A 16,780-nucleotide genomic window follows, 5' to 3' on the forward strand; every position below is an offset into this window, starting at 1 on the left:
TGGGTCTAAAGCTCTGTGTAAGGCTGACTTTGGCCACAAGATGTCGCTGTTGGGCAATTTGGTGGTTGCCCAGGAGACCAGGAATACTCATACAGGTTAGGCAGCCTTTTTTGTAGATCTTTCCTAACGGGCAAAGGGCCAGGTGTGTCTACACTTCTTACTCCACTGGACATCTGTTCTTGGGCCCTCATTGCTGCATCATTCTCCTTTCCTCAGGATGTGTCCTTGGGAAGGCCTGAGTGGGAATTCTGCCTCAGAAAGCTGTGTGACCCTGGACCAGTCCCTTCCCTCTCTGGGCCTTAGATTTCTCATCTGTAAAATGACTGGTGTGATGAAATAATAGGATTTAGCAGATACTCAAAGACCCACCTGGAGATTAATCTAGACTGATTGAATCAAGTGAGAGTGATTGACTGCTGATTAGCCTACTTCAAGTTAATTGGATTGTAATCACACCTGGCTAGCCCTTAAGAAGATATTGTTCTCAGAAGCTAGATTGTGAACTCAACTTGAGAACACCTTCAGAACCAATGGATTTGGATGACACCAACCAATCAGCTTGAAGCAGTGTGTGAGGACCGCCTCTGTTCCAGACCTATAAAAAGCTTCCACAATCAGTTTGCTGGAGAGTTCCTGATTGAAGCAGGCTCATGGCGGGGAGGGGGGGAGGGGGGGTGGCTTGAGGAAGAACCCAACCAGGCTGGAACTCTAGGCTAGATAGGCCTTTTCTTAACTTTCTGAACTCCTTGTAAATACCTCTATGCTTTAATAAATGTTTAATGCCCAAAGACTGGTGCTAAAGCTTCTAATTTAAGGCGACCACAATATAGATTTTAAACATCACACTGGCTTGGACTCAATTGCCTCTAAGATTTCTTCTAGCTCTCAATCTATGAACCTGGGCCTTGAGGGACTGTTCCTGGAAGGGCTGGGGGTCCAGAGAGGTCCCTAAGGGTCACTACAGTGCCTGGGACAGATCACACCATCTGGCCTCCCTCATTTATATCAGGGTTCCCTATGGCATTAGATGAGTCCCCCAAAAGGCAGTTTCAGAGGTGTTGGGGGTGGGAACCTAGTTATGAGGCCTTCTTTGGAGGTGGTACCAGGTGGGGTGAAATCAGAGGGGCCCACTAATTGAGGTTAACCAGGCTAATCGAAGCCGCAGAGTGATGATTTGCCTTATGAATTCAGGTCTTCACCCTAAATATCCCACCTTGGTGAGAGGCCCCCCTCTTATCTACTTCTTGGTCCTAGTTGCCTTCCAAGGCTGACATGCTAGACTTGGCGTCAGAGTACCAGGTTTGGAGTTCTGGATCTACTTCTTACTAGCTATGTGACCCTGGGCAAGTCCCTTCCCTTCCCTGAACCTGTTTCTTCCCCTGTGAAATGGGCATAATAATCTTCACACCACCTTACAAGGTCATTGTAGGCAGAGTGATTTGGAACCCTCAAAGCACCAGAGATCAGGGTAACTGTTCTTCCCAGGACCCCTCCCCACCAACCTCATGCACCCCGGCATGCCTCCCCCTTCCATCAGCCTTCTTGGGGAGCAGCAGGCTAGGCACAGGCAGGGGCACAAGGGGCATGCGGGCAGGGTCCCTGGTACCTATCAGGCATATAGGGGAGGGGGTGGTTGGGGGCTAGAAGGGGGTGGGGAGGGAGCTGGGAAGGGGAGAGAGAGAGGGCTAGGTGTGGGAAATACAGCCTAGGATATGGGAGATCAAGGCTTGGTTCTGTGACTAATGGGTTCAATTTCTGCTTCAGACATTTACTACCAACTGTGTGACCTTGGCCAAGTCACCTTATCATCTCTCAGCCTCCTCATCTATAAAATCAGGGGGTTGGTCTAGATATTCTCTTAGGTCCTTTCCAGTTCTACATCCATGATCTTTTTTTTTTTTTTTTTTTTTTTTTTTTTTTTTTGCGGGGCAATGGGGGTTAAGCGACTTGCCCAGGGTCACACAGCTAGTAAGTGTTAAGTGTCTGAGGCCTGATTTGAACTCAGGTACTCCTGAATCCAGGGCCGGTGCTTTAACCACTGTGCCATGTAGCTGCCCCCTACATCCATGATCTTATGATTTCGACGGGGATTGTTACTCTCATGTTACAATATGATCAAAGAGAAGAGTCATACTCAGAGGCAGCGCGTAGTGTTGGCTAAAGCGCTCTCTAGCTGCAGAGACAGGAAACCCTGACTTCTGGGCTTGCCTCTGTTCCATACTGACTATATGACCCTAGTTAGGGAATCGAACCTCTCAGGGTCCCAAGAAACTCTTAAGACATAAGTTGCTGGGGGCAGCTAGGTGGCACAGTGGTAAAGCACCGGCCCTGGATTCAGGAGGACCTGAGTTCAAATCCGGCCTCAGACACTTGACACTTACTAGCTGTGTGATCCTGGGCAAGTCACTTAACCCTCATTGCCCAACAAAAAAACAAAAACAAAAACAAAAAACAAATAAAAAAAGACATAAGTTGCTGAGTAGGTGCTAACTTGTATCAGTGGAGGGAGTTTTCTCTAATGATGAAATCTATAGCTTTGGTCCAAAAATAATAGTACTAGTAATAAATAAAGGAGAAAGGGTATGTTGCCCTGTGGCTGGTCCTAGGACGGGCCTACCTGAGGGTTAGAAGCACAGGAAATCCTGGGAGCATCATACATCATAGGGGAGGGCTGGAGGTGGGCAGTGGGCAAGGAATGGGAATAGGGGGGCAATAGGAGATTTGGGGGTGGGAGGTAGGCAGCAGAGAGGCCTAGCCAGATGCCCCTGTCAGCTCCGCGAGCCCCAGAGAGGTACAGAGAGCAAGGCCCTGGAGTCACCCCAATTCCAGGGAAGCCTAAGAGATAGCAGGGACCTCCCAACGGGGGTGGAGGTATGAGGGGGGTTGAGCAGACGGAGGGGGTGGCATGCAGGACTGGAGTTGGGGGAAGGAGCCCGTTCCCGCAGCTGTATCGTTCCCTGATCCCCACCATCAGGAACAGAGAAAGGTGCCCTGGTATTGCCTGATTTGTGTGTCTGTTGCTGGTTTGCATGTTTGTATGTGCGCGTATGTGTCTGTTGCTGGTCTGTTGCTGGGTCCTGCTTCCCTTTTTACTGTGTCTCCTGAATGGAAGGTAGTTCCTAGACCTGCCTCTCTGACCATGCATTTCTTGTGTGCATGAGTGAGGGAGGGCTTCTAGGCTTCCCGTCTCCCTGGTGGAGAGCACAGCTTCGGGAGCCTGAGGTCCCCAGCCCTAATCTTTCTTTAATGCTTACTAGCTGTGTGACCTGGGGCAGGCCATTTCTCCCTGTGCCTCAGTTTCCTCCTGAGTAAAATAAGGGGGTTGGACTCAGTCTCTGAGGACCCTTGCAGCTATAGGTCCTATGATCCCCCCAGATCTTGGAAGGGTTGGTGGATTTGCTCTGAAATGGAGGAATGAGGGTGGAAATGTGGGAGCAACAATTGTTTTCCATCCTTCATCTCAGTTCTGCCACTGACTGCTGGGGAGACCCTGGGCAAGTCCTTTCCCTCTCTGGGCTCCAGCCTCCCTCTCTGTGAGGGGGTCTGTCCAGTCCCGTGAGGAAATTGAAGCCTGCAGCCAAGGGAAGGGACTCACCCAAGGTGACCCAGCCAGGGCTAGAACCAGGAGTCAAATTGAGGGCTGCTGACTCCCAGTGCTGCATCCTTTCCCAAGCTACCTCCCAATGAATCTAGGACTCTACATTCCATCCTCAATAGCTCTCATTTCTGTTCCTTGCTTTTTATCCTGTAGCAGGCCCTTGTTATCACCTGCCTAGACTGTCAGAATGGTTCCCTGCTGGGTCTCCTGGCCTTCCCTATTTCCCCCTCCCATCCATCCTCCAGACTTCTACCTTCATATTAAGAATAACAACTAACCTTTAAAGAATGCTTTATGTCACTCTTCTGCTCAAACATCTCCCATGGCTCCCTATTGCTGATGATGAGTCAAGTTTCATCTCCTCTGGCTAGTGGTCTTTTACTCCAGGCTTAACTGCTTTCCATATATTCTATGATCTACTGATGCAGACAAATCTTTGTCCCTGGGACACAGTGCTTCTCTGCTTCTGATCCAGCCCAGTCTTATCCAATCCAAGAAGTGATCTAGTGACACACGCCTCTTTGCTGTTTCTCACACATGACACAAGACATCTCCAGACTCTGGATGTTTTCTTTTCCTGTGCCTCATGCCTGGGATGCCCTCCCTGCTCATCCTACCTTCTCTAGGAAGCCTTTCCAGACCTCTCTGGATTCTAATGTCTTCTCCCTGGTGATTATCCCCAACTTCTCCCGCATATGCCTGTATGTATATAGGTGTTTGCACACAGTCTCCCTCATTAGCCTGTCTGCTCCCTGAGGGCAGGAGCTGTTTTTGACTTTCTTTGTATCTCCGGTAATTGGCACAGTGATCTGCCCTCTCTAGATGCTCTCTGAGGGCCTGACCCCAGGATCCTTCCTCGGTGATCCTGGGCAAGTCACGTCACTTGCCTGGGCCTTGGTTTCCTCTTCTGTAAAATGAGGGTTGGACTTGGGGTCCCTTCCTGCTCTAGGTTTTGAGCGTTAATTGATGGATGGGTCGGGGAGCCCCCTGATGTACTGGCCTGAGCATTTCCCACAGAGCCAGGGTGTGCCAGTGCTCCGCTCCATGGGTATCGGACCTTCTTTGTGGCACCTCTAGGGAACTCAGCACATGTGGAGCACTGGAATTTTCTGTGTTTGTGTCTTGTTTCCGTATTGGACTATGTCTTATCAAAATCTCTTGGTACCCCCACTAGGGGCTCTACACCAGGTAAGTGGTGGGCTGGTGTTTGTTGACTGACTCACTGACTGACTGACTGACCGAATGAATGAATGAATGGTGTAGTTTGGCTTTGGGCCTGCTTAGGGTGAGGCCTGCTGCCCAGCTCTGTCCTTCATTTGAGTCTGAAGGGTTTAGGGGGGAGGGAAGGAAGGGCAAGAGGCAGAGGCAGAGACAGAGAGCAATGGCCTACCTGGGGCATGAGCTCTCCCTCTGGGTCCCCACCCTCCCCCACAACACACACACACACTTTGGGACCCTCCTCTCACTGACCGCAGGGCAGAGGGACTTAGACCTGGGCTTGGTCTGTGGGAGCCTCGGAGCCAGACCCCTCTGCGATAGACTAGGCCCCCATGAAGTCTGCTCTCCTTCTTCCCCATTCCTGCACACAAGCTAAGACCCTGGGGCACGGGGAACCTGCTGTGCCTGGAGACTGGGGACGAGGGGTGGGATGGACAGACACCATCTCCCCTGGGGGCCCACTGGGGAGAGGGGCTGGGGCAGAGATGCCTATGTGGCCTCCTAGCCAAGTCTGGGGGCTAATCTTACCCAGTGGCCCTTCTCTCCGGGGTCACCTTTGGGGCCTGGTTCACCCTGAAATAAGAGAGACAGACAGACAGACAGAGACAGATGGGAGGTGAACCCTAGGAGGCCCAAGAACAAGGGGCCTTCTAGGGCTGGGGTGGCCATGGCCCTTTCCTGGGATATCTGAGGGGAGAGGGAAGGATGGGAAGGCACGGGGACAGGGGGGCTCAGCAGAGAGCCCTGGGTGGGAGCTCCTCATCTCCCGGGGCCTTTGTGGGGAGACGTGCCTGGCACCGGCTCGCTGGAAAGACAGATGAGGAGGGGAGGAAGAGGTGCTGGAGGGGACCTACCCGTTCTCCTGCTAAGCCTCGGGGGCCTGGCTCCCCCTGGAAGCCCTGTGCAAAAGGAGGAGATGGGGAGAGTCAGGGCACTGAGGGCAGCAGGGAGGGCTCCCCTGGGCTGGGCGGGTGCACCATTCCATGCTGTCCTCGGCTCCCTCTCTCAGGTACCCAGCGGGCTGCTCAGATGTGCCCCTTCTATACTTTCAGCCACCGCCCACCCTGGAAACACCCAGGCCTATCCAGAAGCAGCTCTGGCCCAGTGCAAACAGCAGCGTCTGGAGCGGAGGACCCGGGCCGCAATTCTAGCTCTGCCACTTACTAAGTTATGTGACCTTGGGCAGGTCTCATAACCTGTCTGGGCCTCAGTTTCCCACTTTGTAAAAGGAGTGGGGATGTGCTGGAAGGCATTTGAAATCTGCCCAGGGCAGAGGACAGTGGCTTCTGTGTCACATACTAAACTTGCAGTGTCCCTCCCCCTCTTCCCCCCATCTCACAGTCTTCTGGCCCTGGGCAGTGCAAGGTCTCCTGTGGTGGGTCCAGGTACTCACTCGCTCACCCTTTTCCCCTGGGAGGCCATTGCTTCCATCAGCTCCAGATGGGCCTGGTGAACCCTGAACAATGAGAGGAAGCATTACAAGCCTGGCAGTCTCCCCATCTCCCCCAGGGGATGGGTGACTCAGGAGGCACAGCTCAGGGGCGGGGGTTCAGAGAGAAGAGTCAGTGATGGGATCGCAGAGAGCATCCAGTGCCCGAGTGAGGGGCCTGTTGGAGGACCATGGGTAGGGCAGGTGGGAGAAGACCCCTGGGAACCCAGCAAATTCCCAGAACAGCAGAACTTAATGGTTGTTATAGTCTAACACAATAACCATTGATTAAGCACCAACTGTGTGTCAGGCACTAGAGATATAAAGTATATCCCTGCCCTTTAGGAATGGGAGGGGGGAGATAGAACAGATAAATATATGCATGGTAATTTACTCACCTTGTGGCCAGGTGTGCCTGGAATGCCCACCGGGCCTGGGGGACCTGGGGGACCTGGAAGGAGAGCAGAGGGGAACCCCCAACTGTGTCAGACAAGCTCCCATTTCTGGACTGGACCGAGACTAAGGGGGTGATGACGGCCTCCCTCCCGGGGGACCGAGTTACTCCCCCCATCCCCATGGCCCCTTCTTTTCTTTTCTGTCCTGCCAGCCACACCAGGGCCCAGGACTGCCCCATCCCCGCCCTCAGGAGATCAGGCTGCCCAGCTTCCTCAGCTCTGGGACCCAACTTACCCATGGGCCCCACGGGGCCTGGTGGGCCCACAGGCCCCTGGATCCCAAGGCCCCCATTTTCAGTGAAGGTGTTGGAGAGCAGCGGATCTCCTGCAGGGAGAGAGGGGGTGAGGGACGCCAGGGGCCACTGACATTCTCTCTCTCTCTCTTTTTTTTTTTAGTGAGGCAATTGGGGTTAAGTGACTTGCTCAGGGTCACACAGCTAGTAAGTGTTAAGTGTCTGAGGCCGGATTTGAACTCAGGTACTCCTGAATCCAGGGCTGGTGCTCTATCCACTGTGCCACCTAGCTGCCCCTCTCACAAATTCTTAGGTGAAAGGGACTTCAGATGCCATCCAGCCCAACTCAGAACCGACCTTTCTGCAGAGGCCCCAGCAAGTGGTCTCTGAGACTCTACTTGAAGACCTCCACACTTTTACCCTGAGAAAACCCATTTCACGTGGGGTCAACTCTAATCATTGAGAAGTTTTTGCGTGCTGAGTTCAAATTTGCCTTTTTGTCACTTGCACCCACTGCTTCCAGTTCTGCCTACTGTGGTCAAAGAGCACAAAGCCAGTCCTTCTTTTTGTTTTGTTTTGAGGCAATGAGAATTAAGTGATTTGTCCAGGGTCACACAGCTAGTTAAGTGTCAAGTATCTGAGGCTGGATTTGAACTCAGGTCCTCCTGAATCCAAGGCCAGTGCTTTATCCACTGCACCACCCAGCTGCCCCCTTTTTGTTTTGTTTTGTTTTTCAATCCTTCTTTCATAAAATAGATCTACCACATGAATGGGGTGATATAATTCTTATGTTGTAAGGATCAGGTTGAAATCACCCCACTCCATTTTAGCTCTGCAATCTTAACCAGGTAAGGACCCGTCTTATCAGATTAAGAGCAAAGTCTTTGAAAGCCATTGGCTGAAGCGAAATGATAACAGATTGACAGAAAGGTCTGCTCCAACTGGCTGGTGGATTTTGTTGTGCCCCCTGGGTCCTAGATAAGACCATGCGGTTATCTAGATTGGGGACGGAGCAAGTAACTGACTTTCTAAGACACTTCTGAGGAGTAAAGATAAGGCTGAACTGTGGGAGAGAATAGACATATTGAGGAGGGCCAATGGCTGTGTAGACAGTGGAGATCGGAAGACAATAGATTGGAGAAAATCCCAATAAAAGGTTGGCTCTTTCTTCAACTTGCCTTCCTGGTGCTTGTCCGATATATAATACATTGTTATTTTCTTAATATAGACTGTTTTGATATGTATTTTATAATAATATATAGATATATAATTATGTATTAATATACAACTCTATTATATAAATGTTTAATATATTATATAATAACTTTAATGTTTACAGTAAACTGAGGCCAGTGGTTAACTAGTTATTCAGTTATTTTGGTCATGTCTGACTCTTTGTGACCCTGTTTGGGGTCTTCTTGGCAAAGATACTGGAGTGGTTTGCCATTTCCTTCTCCAGTTAATTTTACAAATTAGGAAACTGAGGCAAACAGGGTGAAGTGACTTGCCCAGGACCATACAGCTAATAAGCGTCTGAGACCATATTTGACTCCTGACTCCTGACTGGGCACTCTAGAGATAGATATAAAAGTAAAGTTAGACAGAAACCCCAACCTCTTCCTAGATGTCAGGAATTTTCCTAACAGGGGGCTCAGAGCAATTATGACTGAACTCAAATTTTTCTACTAGAAAAAATTCTCTAGAGGTGAAGAAGAAATCATGTGAACCTTAGGGGTCATTTATTGTCCCCTAGGCTTTAAGGAAGCTAATCATTATAACAAGGTATTACAAAGTTTCTTCTCCCTCACCACTCCCAGGCTTGCAGCTTCCCTCCTCCAGGTTAAATAAACTAATTTCCTTCAAATGCTCCTCATACTACAACATGGTTCATGGCTCTTCCCCAGTCTGGCTGCCTTCCTTCCTTGGGACACCCCAGCTCATTGATGTCCTTAATAAACGGTGGTGTCCAGAATTGGGCACAATGCTCCATATGTGGTCTGACTAGGACAGAGAAAGGTGGGACTATTACTTTCCTGTTCCAGGAAGCTCTACTCTCTTAGTATAATTAAAAATTTCATCAGTCGGGGCAGCTAGGGGGTGCAGTGGATAGAGCACCAGCCCTAGATTCAGGAGGACCTGAGTTCCAATCCGACCTCAGACACAACACTTACTAGCTGTGTGACTTTGGGCAAGTCACTTAACACTAATTCCATCAGCCTTTTTGCTCTATTCCACTATCAGCTCACATTGAGCTTGTGGTATCCTGGTCTTTTTCAGACTATCTCTTTGTCTTTCTCTTCCTCTCTCTTAAATTTTTTTTCTTTCTTTCTTTCTTTCTTTCTTTCTTTCTTTCTTTCTTTCTTTCTTTCTTTCTTTCTTTCTTTCTTTCTTTCTTTCTTTCTTTCTTTCTTTCTTTCTTTCTTTCTTTCTTTCTTTCTTTCTTTCTTTTTGTAGGGCAATGAGGGTTAAGTGACTTGTCCAGGATCACACAGCTAGTAAATGTCAAGTGTCTTCCAGATCTGTACTCAAGTCCTTCTGAATCCAGGGCCAGTGCTTTATCCACTGCACCACCTAGCTGCCCCTTCTCTCTCTTAAATTTCATATTCGATTCTGTACCACATTCTAGCCTGTTAATATTTTGAATCTATTATCTGTTATGTTAGCTATTCCTTTCAGTCTTGTGTCTCTTAAAAATTTCATAAGCCTTCCATCTATGCCTTTAAGCAACTCACAGATAAAAATGTTAAATAGCATTGAACCAAGTGCAGAGACCTGTGGCATTCAACTAGAGTCTCCTTCCAAAGTGATGTGGGGGGGCAGCTAGGTGGCGCAGTGGATAGAGCACCAGCCCTGGAGTCAGGAGGACCTGAGTTCAAATCCGGCCTCAGACACTTAACAGTTACTAGCTGTGTGACCCTGGGCAAGTCACTTAACCCCAATTGCCTCACTTAAAAAAAAAAACAAAAACAAAAACAAAGTGATGTGGAACCAGCCATTAGTGATGACTCTGAGTCCAATCATTCAACCAATTCCAAATCTATATAATAGTGCTATCTTCTAGTCTCCTTCCCTCCATCTTTTCTACAAGAAAAGCATGAGAGACTTTCAAAAGCTTTGTAAAAATTTAAATAAATGGGGGCAGCTAGGTGGCATGGTGGATAAAGCACTGGCCCTAGATTCAGGAGGACCTGAGTTCAAATCTGGCCTCAGACACTTGACACTTACTAGCTGTGTGACCCTGGGAAAGTCACTTAACCCTCATTGCCCCTCCAAAAACAACAACAAAAACAAAAAAGTATTTGGGGACAGCTAGATGGCGCAGTGGATAGAGCACCAGCCCTGGATTCAGGAGTACCTGAGTTCAAATCGGGCCTCAGATACTTGACACTTACTAGCTGTGTGACCCTGGGAAAGTCACTTAACCCCCATTACCCTGCCAAAAAAATTTTTTTTAAATAAATGCTATCTAACCTACAGAATTCTCTTGACCTCCCACTCTAATAACCCTATCCCAAAAGGAAATGGAGATTAGTGTGGCATAATAAAATCTATACAAAATGCTTTACACATGTTATCTCCCCAGATCTCACATCAACCCTGGAGGTAGGCACTATTATTATTCCCATTTTACACATGAGGAAACTGAGGTGAACAGAAACTAAGTGATTTGCCCAGGGTCACACATACTAGTAAGTGTCTGAGGCAGGATTTGAACTCAGGATGCCTAGGCATGACTTGTTTGGATAAAGCTTTGCTGACTATCTGTACTTACTGCTTCCTTTTCCTATTGGTCACTAACCATCTCTAATAACACACTGGAGAATTTTGACAAGAAATGAAGTCAAGTTCACTGGCCCAGAATTTGCAGACCCCTTTTTCTTTTTGAAAATAAGATCATCTATTATTAACTCCAAGGGCGTGACCAGAGCCAAGGCATTTCCCCTCTCTGGTCCCATTCTGTCAAATAAGGGTTTTGGACCAAATGACTGTCTAAATTCCTTCCCAGATGGAAATCTAACAATTCTAAACAGGTGCCCTGAGCTGGGTTGGCCTAAAGCCCTGATGGAGTGGGTGGCCACTACAAGGATGGTGATGAAAGGAAGAAACATCTCATGTTTCCATTTGCCCTGTATAGTTCTCAAAGCGCTTTACTCATGATATATCATTCATTCCCTAGCATGGATCCATGGAAACAGCTCTGTAACTAGAGTTACAGGACCTGGGTTCAAATTCTTCACCTCTCTGGGCCTCTGTTTCCCTGTAACTGAAATCCGGAGAATTTAAGTTATTGGCCTAATGAGTCAGAGGCAGGATCTGAACCTAGGCCATAAAGCCTTTCCAAGCCACTAGGGGCAGACTTCCCTTTCCCTATACTATCACAGTGCCTGAAATTCCACCATTAGAGAGTTATTCCTTGGGAGTTTCATGCTAAAATGCAAATATCTCTTAGGGAGGGAGAACCTTAAATTCCACCTGAGAGCCAGATAGGGCCTTGGTTGGTGTGTGCTGGGAGAGTGACAGTGGCCAGGAGAGATCGCACAAAGTCGTAGATTTACAGCAGTAGGGGACCTTACACATCATTTAGTCCAATCCTCTTCATTTTACAGGTGAAGAAACTGAGGCCCAGGGAAGGGAAGCAGCCTAGCCGATGTCCCCTAGCTAACGAGCAGCAGAGCCAGAATTCAGCCTTGTCTCTTAGTTCTGCAGGACCACATTTGGCCACCAGGGAGCAGAGCTTTCCTAGCTTAATCTATACCACTGGTAGCTTTTTGTATGAGGGTGTCTATATGTGTGGTTATAGGAGAGAGGAGAAATGGGAGGAAAGGGTGGCAGCTTCCCATGGTAAGGATGGCCTCAAACCTTCTTGGAATGATAAAAAAAAGTGGAGTCAGAGGACCTGGCACTGTCACCTACACCTGTGTGACCTTGGGCAAGTCACTTAACTCCTTGGGGCTCTGTTTCCCCTTCTGTAAAATGAACCCAATGGACTCTGAGGTTCCTTCTAACTCTATTTCTGTGACCCCATCCTTTTTTTTTTGGTAGGACAATGAGGGTTAAGTGACTTGCCCAGGGTCACACAGCTAGTAAGTATCAAGTGTTTGAGGCCAGATTTGAACTTAGGTCTGAATCCAGGGCTGGTGCTTTATCCACTGCGCCACCTAGCTGCCCCCGACCCTATCCTTTTGAATCTAGCCCCACTCCCCATTAGTCTTTGATTGTACTAGAAAGTAGAAAGTAGATAAAGTTTGTTTGGGTTTTCTCCGTGATTTCTCACCTGTGTGACCTTGGCCAAATGATTTCCCTTTTCTGAACTAGTTTCCTCCTTTGTGTTTTTTTTTTCTTTTTTTTTTTAGGGAGGCAATTGGGGTTAAGTGACTTGCCCAGGGTCACACAGCTAGTCAGTGTTATGTGTCTGAGGCCGAATTTGAACTCAGGTACTTCTGACTCCAGGGCCGATGCTCTATCCACTGCGCCACCTAGCTGCCCCTTCCTCCTTTGTTAATGAGTTTGAACTAGATCATCTCTAAGGGCCCTCCCAGATATAAAATCCTTGATCTCAATGACCCAGCCCCTCCCTGCAGGCCCCCACCGAGGTCCATTCCTGGGCCTGACCGTCTGCATCTTTCCCAGCTCACCCCCCATCATGTTCTTCAACAAATAGCCAATTCTCATCCAGGTGTCAATGGTGAATCAAGGCCTTAACCCCTCCCCTGTAACATTCCTATTTTCACTGGGCTTTTCAATGGCTTGAGCCAAAGTAAAGGTTGGCATTGTTCTCTGTTGTAAGGCCCTTCCTAGCTCTAAGGCCCCTTCTGGCTCAGATGTCCTGGGTTCTATAATTCTACTGTTCCTTCTGGCTCTGACACTGGGAGCTTCCTGGCCTGTGTGTGTGTATAAGGGAACAGGTCAGACTCCTCAGAGGAGGGGCTGGGCCAGCCTGGGTCACTGGGCTCCTGGGATAATTCTGTCAGGGACTTCAGGGGAAAAGATGGCACCAGAAGTAGCCCCTGAGTTTTACGTTCTGTCAAGGGTCTGGTGCTTGGAAGGTGCCAGGCCTGGGGCAGGAAGGAGCCAGGATGACTTCTCAGGGTGTCTGGGAGGTGGAGTTTTGTCTTCGGTTTCCAGCTCCCACCTCAGTTCTGGATGTGTCTGAGAAAGGGCTTCTTGCCTCCCCCTTAGCTGGCCCCCACCCTTGGTTCCCAATCTCATCTCTGGGGGCTCCATATCCCATCCCCCACTTGCAAAACTCACCCTGCTCAGAGATCTGGGCTGTGGAGGGTCCAGTTGGGGCTGGGGGCCCAGGAGGTCCTGGGGGCCCCCTCTCTCCCTTAGCCCCATCCCGACCTGGGCTGCCAGGTGGCCCTTGGGGTCCTAGAAAACAATAATGAGAGCAAAAAATAAGAGACAGGGGTAATTAACCAATACTACGTGCATAGAATCCTGTGCTAGGCACCTTGTGGTGTGGGGAGAGGAGAAAAAAATAGAAGGCGTTGTTTCTAAACTCAGAAAGCTTGCAGAGTCTAACAGGGGAGATGGGATGATTCAATAAATATTTATTGAGTTCCTCAAAATAATCCTTGACCTCAAGGAATTTACCCTGTTATAACCCTGGGGGCGGGGAGGATGGGAGTTTTGCAATATGCATACAAATCAATAAGGGCAAAACCATATGAAAATACTAACTACTTGACTGGGGGTGGCATGGGAGCTGGAAGAACTCTTAGAAGTGGGGGTGGGGAAGGAAAGCTTTCCAGGAGTGTGGACAAGCTGGACAAAGGCATGGAGACAGGGAATAGATGGTCAAGTCTGGGGAACAGCAAGGAGCCCAGTTTTGTTGGAATAAGTAGGGAGAGATGTTGAGTTTTGGTTTTTCGGCACATTGAGTTTGAGATGTAGATGGGGCATCCAGGTGGAGATGTCCACTTTGGACAACAGATAAATTAGAGGATGTTTCTGAAGTACCCCCCATTTTGAAATAGCTAATTCTTACTTATTAACTGCCTACTACAATAAGTGCTTTGCACATAGTAAGCTCAATAAAATGCTTTTTAATACATTCATTCACTCTCACTTATTATAGTGCCAGGCATATGTAGTAAGTGCTTAATAAATGCATATTGATTGACTACTATATGCAAGAACAAAGGGATGATAGATGGAGTTCTGCCTCTGACACCAGCTGTGTGACTATGGATAAACCACTTAACTCTCTCTAAACCTTAGGCAGCTCTTTAAGTCAAATTATAGCCAGTTGTAGATTGGTGATCTGCCTTGGGGGAGGGAGTTCTCCTATCCTGGAAGCTTAGGTCTTGATGTGCCGATATACTCTGTGGGTGAGGCACTATGCTAGACACAGGGATGGGCAGGAGGGAAAACCAGGACTTAGTCATGTCATCTCAACTCCCAATGCCACCATCTTGGGTCCAGCCCCATCCATCCAGGATGAGGTCCTTGTTCCTGGCAGGCCCTCCAGGGCCCCACACTCACCTGGTGGCCCAGCAGGGCCCTTCAACCCAGGCACTCCTGTTGGGCCCCGGCTCCCTGCATCTCCTTTGGGGCCAGAAGGCCCTGGTGGTCCAGGAAGACCTCCTCGGCCTAGGGAGGAGTGAAACGCCAATCAGGACACAGTCAGGAGGCACAAGATGCAGCTGGGAACCATTTGGGGGGTGAGGGGGACATCCTGTGCCTTCCTGGCCCCAGCAGGCTCACCCTTCTCCAGGACCCAACCGAAGACAGGGATACCCACCATCTCGGGCAAGGGCGGTTCCCCTCCATTGCTCTCCAGCTCCGGGAGGCCCTGCATGTGGAGGGAATGGAGGGCACATCCATCATTGCTCTAACTGGGCAGGGGGCCTGGGAAGGATCTTTAGTGCCAGATCCTCTTTGAATCATTAGCTCCCCCTCCCCCTGGCCACCCCTAGGGAGGAAGCCTAGACTGACCCATTCTGGTTAACTTCCTTCCCAGCCCATCCTTAGAGCAGAGCCCACCCTTTCCCCTCCGGATCTCTGGGCCTGGCACCTGCTACCTCTCCTTTATCCCCCATGAGTCACTTGGAGGGAGACATTTTTCAGAGGGAAACCACTCCCTTGTTCTGACTCTTTCTTTCCTTTTGCCCCTCTCACCAGACACCCTTTCCTTTGGCCCACTGGAGTCTACAGTGGGATCTGAATTCAGATCCAGCTGCCTTTACTCACCTCTGGCTCCTTCATCTCCAGGGCTCCCCTGGGCAGCTGGCAACCCCCACAGCAGGGTTGGGTCCCCACTGGGACCCCACTGGGTCCCTTTGGCCTCCCGTGAAGCCCCAAGGGGCAGGGATGCCGACTGCTCGGTTACTGCTAGCACTGACACCTGGGAAGAAGGGAGTGAGATGGGCAGGGGGGTGGACAGGCAGAGGGCCAGGCCCCAGGATGAGGAAGGGAGGAGGGGTCATTCTAGGTGGTGGAGGATGGGGTTTAGAAGTCTGGAGCAGGAGAGAAGGAGAACCTTAAGTTCTATAACTACCTCAGAATCACCAAATTTTGGAGCTAGAAAGGACTGCCTAGGTCAGTTAGACCAGCCAGAACATGGACAAGAATTCCCTTAACCATAGTCCAAACATGTGGTCAGCTAGTCTCTGCTGGAAGACCAATGGTGGGAGTGAGCTCCCCCCAAGGCAGGCTGTTCCTCTTTGGGAGCATTCTCAGTGTCGGGAAGTTCTTCCTTACATGGGGCCTAAATCTGTCTGCCCCTGGGCATCCTCCTGGTTTCCACACTCTGAGGCTGGGCCAAATAAGGCTAATCCTCCCTCTTCCATGTGACTGCTCTTCAAATGCATGGAGACAGTTGCTTCTTCCACTCTCTTTTCCAACTCGATCCCTTCCAGCGATCTCATTTGGTCTGAACTCAGGGCCCTTTTCCATCCTGGATTCTCCTCTCTGGACAATTTCTAGCTTAGCAATATCATTTCTAATTCATGACACCCAGAACTGAATACTCTCTAGATATGGTCTGACCTGTACAGTACAGTGAGACTAGTCCTTGATGTCTTACTGCAGCCCAAGATGACACCAACTTTTTTAGCTGCTTGACATGCTATTGTGTTGATGCATGCTGAGCTTGTGGTCCTCTAAGGTTCCCAAATCTTTTTTGGGGGGGGGCGGGGCAATGGGTGTTAAGTGACTTGTCCAGGGTCACACAGCTAGTAAGTGTCAAGTGTCTGAGTCCAGATTTGAACTCAGGTCTTCCTGAATCCAGGGCTGGTGCTTTATCCACTGTGCCACCTAGCTGCCCCCCCCCCATCTTTTTCAGATGAAGTGCTGGCTAGCTATATTTTTACTTATAAGGTTGATTTCTTTCTTTTTCTTTCTTTTTTTTTTTTGTGGGGCAATGAGGGTTAAGTGACTTGCCCAGGGTCACACAGCTAGTAAGTGTCAAGTGTCTGAAATCAGATTTGAACTCAGGTCCTCCTGACTCCAGGGCTGGTGCCTTATTCATCATGCCACCTAGCTGCCCCATAACACAGTTTGATAAGCTTTCTCTTTTTCATTTCTGGCTTCACTTTCAGTTTCCCCAAATCCCAATTCATCAGTAACTTTCCTAAGGAGTACTCCTGGGGAATGTGTTTTTTTGTTTGTTTGTTTGTTTGTTTTTTTGTGAGGCAATTGGAGTTAAGTGACCTGCCCAGGGTCACAAAGCTAGTAAATGTCAAATGTCTGAGGCCGAATATGAACTCAGGTCCTCCTGACTCCAGGGATGGTGCTCTATCCACTGTGCCACCCAGCTGCCCCTCATCCTCTCTTTCTTTCTCTCTCCCTCCTTCCTTCCTTCCTTCCTTCCTTCCTTTCTTCCTTCCCAACTGGGTTTACG

The 16,780-nt window shown here is 49.3% G+C and overlaps 1 protein-coding gene across 6 annotated transcripts in view; it reads right to left on the reverse strand.

The window, feature by feature from the left end:
* Positions 1-16,780, reverse strand: part of EMID1 (EMI domain containing 1) — a 69,995-nt gene that overhangs the window by 8,793 nt on the left and 44,422 nt on the right. For 4 of the 6 annotated variants that reach the window (XM_043968119.1, XM_043968101.1, XM_043968110.1 and 1 more), the window contains exons 6-14: positions 15,130-15,283; positions 14,681-14,731; positions 14,422-14,529; positions 13,186-13,305; positions 6,936-7,025; positions 6,644-6,696; positions 6,210-6,272; positions 5,671-5,715; positions 5,345-5,389 (exon numbers count right to left, since the gene is read on the reverse strand). In XM_043968119.1, coding sequence (XP_043824054.1) covers positions 5,345-5,389; positions 5,671-5,715; positions 6,210-6,272; positions 6,644-6,696; positions 6,936-7,025; positions 13,186-13,305; positions 14,422-14,529; positions 14,681-14,731; positions 15,130-15,283 — 729 coding nt within the window. The remainder of the gene's footprint in view (positions 1-5,344; positions 5,390-5,670; positions 5,716-6,209; positions 6,273-6,643; positions 6,697-6,935; positions 7,026-13,185; positions 13,306-14,421; positions 14,530-14,680; positions 14,732-15,129; positions 15,284-16,780) is intronic. The other 2 variants (XM_043968092.1, XM_043968140.1) reach the window with 1 other exon arrangement.

Source organism: Dromiciops gliroides, chromosome 1 (assembly GCF_019393635.1).
Source record: "Dromiciops gliroides isolate mDroGli1 chromosome 1, mDroGli1.pri, whole genome shotgun sequence".
In the NCBI taxonomy this organism is placed as follows: Eukaryota; Metazoa; Chordata; class Mammalia; order Microbiotheria; family Microbiotheriidae; genus Dromiciops; species Dromiciops gliroides.